We start from the raw sequence: 4,259 nt of genomic DNA, 5'->3' as shown, positions 1-4,259 counted from the left end.
GTCACGATACAATATTATTGCGATTTTAAATATATTGCGATATTCTGCGATATATTGCAATTTATTACCTTTTTCCAACTTCAAATTATGTCCCTAAAGGAAAACTTTGACAACATCTGTTTTAACTAAAAAGAAACATTTCTCAGTTTGTTTATCTCACTTCAGTTTTATTGTTGCAGTGCAAAATGGTATTGTCAAGCAGACAAACTGACCAACACTTTCATGAAAACCTGTCATAAAAGTTGTATGCACCTGGCAAACTCAACTATCTGTATTACAGTCTAATCTACTCCACCTTAATTAAATGTAAACAGGTATGCACTGCTGTGCTATTACAGGTATTTTGAACAGTGCAACTTGAAATTGTACTAAAAAGTTGTGCAGACCCTTCAGCAATTGGGGAATTTGAAAGTAAATTACGGTCAAATTTAAATTAAATTGAATAAAACATGTAGTCTTACATCTAGGGATGCACCGAAATGAAAATTCTGGGCAGAAACGGAAACCAAAAATTCTGGATGCACTTGGTCGAAAACCAAAACTGCTTTGTAATGATTATTTATTATTTTTTAAATAATATAAAGTAATTTTGTAAGACTTTTTAAATTTAACTCAATTTTAATGATACTGAATAAAAAAAAAACACAAGCCAATAAAATAACCACACTTTTACTGAAAGTAACACAATACAACTGGAGAGAATTTATATTAAAGGGGTCATATGATGCTTTTTTAAAGATCATTATTTTGTGTATTTGGTGTAACAGAATATGTTGACATGCTTTAATGGTCAAAAAACACATTATTTATCATTATTATTATCAGAAGCGCCAGATTGTCATAGCAAAGTCAGAATTACCTCCTCTCCTAGGTTCACGAAACGTTCGTCCATAAAATGCATTGCTGTTCTGTTGTAAGTAATCTTAAAGATTCCTAAATGCATCTACTTTCAGAAGGCCAAATAAAGTGCTTTTGCTTTCGCCTAGAAACACACAGCGTCTCCCTAACATGGCTGCTTCAACACTAACTGCGGTTTCTGAAACCACGCCTTCTTGGCATTATGCAAATATTTCCACATAGTGAGGTATATGTGGGGGCGTGTTAGAACGAGCCGTTTTAGGGGGGTGTGGCAGAGTCTTAAATTTGATAATGAATATTATCTCTTTGGTTTTGAGACTTTAGTCTTTGCAACTTCAGGGATCTTATCTATGCACATTCAGCTTGTAACAATCCAAAGAGAAAGGAAAACTTGAAATCGCATCATATGACCCCTTTAATAACAAATAATTGTAAAATTTTACAATAAGGTTCCATTAGTTAATGTTAGTTAATGTATTAAAGTGTTAGTTAATTATTGTAAAGGGTTACCCAAATAATGTATTTTGACCGTTCACTTGAAACTAAGCGCAAGTGATGAGTTTATGAGTTGTATGAAGAGTGAATGAGCAAGTGCCGAGGGCATGTAATTTATGTTGTTCATAAAGAAATAAAGTACCCACGAGTCTGTAATCCGACACTGCTTTCTTCCTTTCCACACAACCCCTACAATTATATTATATTACATTACATTATATTATCATTGAAACATTATTTAGCATGTTTATTAAGCTGGTTTCCACATAGGACAGTTGATTGACCTGTTTTAATACAGTGGGGAAAATATTCGATCCCCTGCTGATTTTGTAAATTTGCCCACTTACAAAGAAATGAAGGGTCTGTAATTTTTATGGTAGGTTTATTTTAACGTATAGAGACAGAATACCAACCAAAAAATCCAGAAAAAACACATTATATAAAGGTTAGAAATTGATTTGCATTTCAGTGAGTGAAATAAGTATTTGATCCCCAAGCAAAGCATGACTTAGTACAGAAACCCTTGTTGGCAAGCACAGAGGTAAGACGTTTTTTTAGTTGGTCACCAGGTTTGCACAACATCTCAGGAGGGATTTTGATCCACTTCTCTTTACAGATCCTCTCTAAATCCGTAAGGTTTCTTGGCTGTCGTTTGGCAACTCGAAGTTTCAACTCCCTCCACAGATTTTCTATAGGACTGAGGTCTGGAGACTGGCTAGGCCACTCTTCTTAATGTGTTCTTCTTGAGCCACTACTTTGTTGCCTTGGCGGTATGTTTCGGGTCATTGTCATGCTGGAAGACCCATCCATGACCCATCTTCAGTGTTCTGGCTGAAGGAAGGATGTTCTCGTCCAAGATTTTACAGTAAATGGCCCCGTCCATTTGCCCCTCAATGCGGTAAAGTCATCCTGTACCCTTAGCAGAAAAACAGCCCCAAAGCACAATGTTTCCACCTCCGTGCTTGACTGTAAGGATGGTGTTCTTGGGGTCATGGTTAACATTTCCCTTGCGGGCACTGCAGGATTTCAGTCCATTGCGGCGTAGTGTGTTACCAATGTTTTGCTTGGTGACTGTAGTCCCAACTGCCTTAAGATCATTAACAAGCTCCTCCCGTGTAGTTCAGGGCTGATCCCTCGCCTTTCTCATGATCATCCTTACCCCATGAGGCGAGATCTTGCACGGAGCTCCAGACCAAGATTGATTGATGGGTGTTTTGTATTTCTTCCATTTCCGAATAATCGCACCAACAGTTGTCTCCTTCTCACCAAGCTTCTTGCTGATGGTCTTGTAGCCCATTCAAGCCTTGTGCAGATCTACAATCTTGTCTCTGACATCATTTGACAGTTCTTTGGTCTTGCCCATGGTGGTGGGAGAGGTTGGAATGGAAAATACAGATTGTGTGGACAGGTGTCTTGTACACCTAAAGAACTGACATTAGGAGTAACTTCTTAAAGTGGTAGGACTAATCTGTGTTCCACATAAGCACATTACATTTACATTTAGTCATTTAGCAGACGCTTTTATCCAAAGCGACTTACAAATGAGGACAATAAATGCAGTTTTGTGGTGTGGCAAATTGTGCACTAAGGTTTGTAATTTTATTAATGAAGAATGTGGTAAAGTCGTCAGCTTTAGAGTTGATGAAGGAGGGGGAGGAGGAGGACAAAGGAGGGAGGAAAATGTTTTAAAGAGCATGCGAGAGTTAGGTGAATTGTTAATTTTGTTGTGATAGTATGTCCTTTTAGCAGTGGAGACATTAGCAGAGAATGAAGAGAGGAGTGATCGATATACATTAAGGTCAGTAGGATATTGTTTACCAATCTGTGGGAGCCAGAATTCTTGCTGGTTGGTAGGGGATCAAATACTTATTTCACTCACTGAAATGCAAATCAATTTCTAACCTTTATATAATGTGTTTTTCTGGATTTTTTGGTTGATATTCTGTGTCTATCTGTTAAAATAAACCTACCATAAAAATTACAGACTCTTAATTTCTTTGTAAGTGGGCAGAATAACAAAATCAGCAGGGGATCAAATAAATATTTTCCCCACTGTAAGAATTAAGTAATGCACTGTGTTCTCACCTCATAGCCATACTTCAGGACACTGGAGGCAAGAAACGCACCCAGAATATTCCCCACGGACGCACATGCACTCCAAAGTCCAAAAATAAAGCCTCGCCTGGCAGACAGAAGATATGTGTGAGAATTAGTTACTTTAGACAAATGTGAAAGCACAATTACTACTTATACAAGGAAACATACCGTTAAATTTCTATGAATTCCCTGAAATAAAAATACAGTTGCTCACAAAATAATAATAAATAAAATAAAAATAAAAACTTTGAATGGAACTCAAATTAACTTAAAGGGATAGTTCACCCAAAAATTAAAATGTGATGTTTATCCGCTTACCCCCAGGGCATCCAAGATGTAGGTGACTTTGTTTCTTCAGTAGAACACAAACGGAGATTTTTAACTCTAACTGTTGCAGTCTATCAGTCGTGTAATGCATGGCAATGGTAACAAAATCTATGAGAGTAAAAAAAACATGCACAGACAAATCCAAATTTAAACCCTGCGGCTCGTGACGACACATTGATGTCCTAAGACTCGAAACGATCGGTTTGTGCGAGAAACCGAACAGTATTTATATAATTTTTTACCTGTAATACACCACTATGTCCAACTGCCTTGAGCGCGCGCAGGCATTCGAGGCGTGAGGTGTGTACGCGCACTGGCGTAGTTTACGCAAGCGCCAGAAGTGATCTCTCGCGCGTATACGTCACTTATTGTTTACACAGTGCACAAACATTGTAGGTACGACAGCTAATCAAAATGGTACTTACTTGCGCTTATCCGGATTGTTCAAACCGACTTAAAACTAAAAGAATACGTTCTCTCGC

The 4,259-nt window shown here is 37.7% G+C and overlaps 1 protein-coding gene across 2 annotated transcripts in view; it reads right to left on the bottom strand.

Moving 5' to 3' along the window:
* LOC107562143 (sugar phosphate exchanger 3-like) overlaps positions 1-4,259 on the bottom strand; it is a 27,059-nt gene that overhangs the window by 10,816 nt on the left and 11,984 nt on the right. For both annotated transcript variants that reach the window (XM_016246721.1, XM_016246722.1), the window contains exon 7: positions 3,439-3,535. In XM_016246721.1, the coding sequence (XP_016102207.1) occupies positions 3,439-3,535 (97 nt within the window). The remainder of the gene's footprint in view (positions 1-3,438; positions 3,536-4,259) is intronic.

This window comes from Sinocyclocheilus grahami, unplaced genomic scaffold (assembly GCF_001515645.1).
Source record: "Sinocyclocheilus grahami isolate Dianchi unplaced genomic scaffold, SAMN03320097.WGS_v1.1 scaffold809.1, whole genome shotgun sequence".
Taxonomy (NCBI): Eukaryota; Metazoa; Chordata; class Actinopteri; order Cypriniformes; family Cyprinidae; genus Sinocyclocheilus; species Sinocyclocheilus grahami.
Note: the sequence above shows the minus strand (reverse complement) of the source record. Positions and strands in the feature narration are given on the sequence as shown.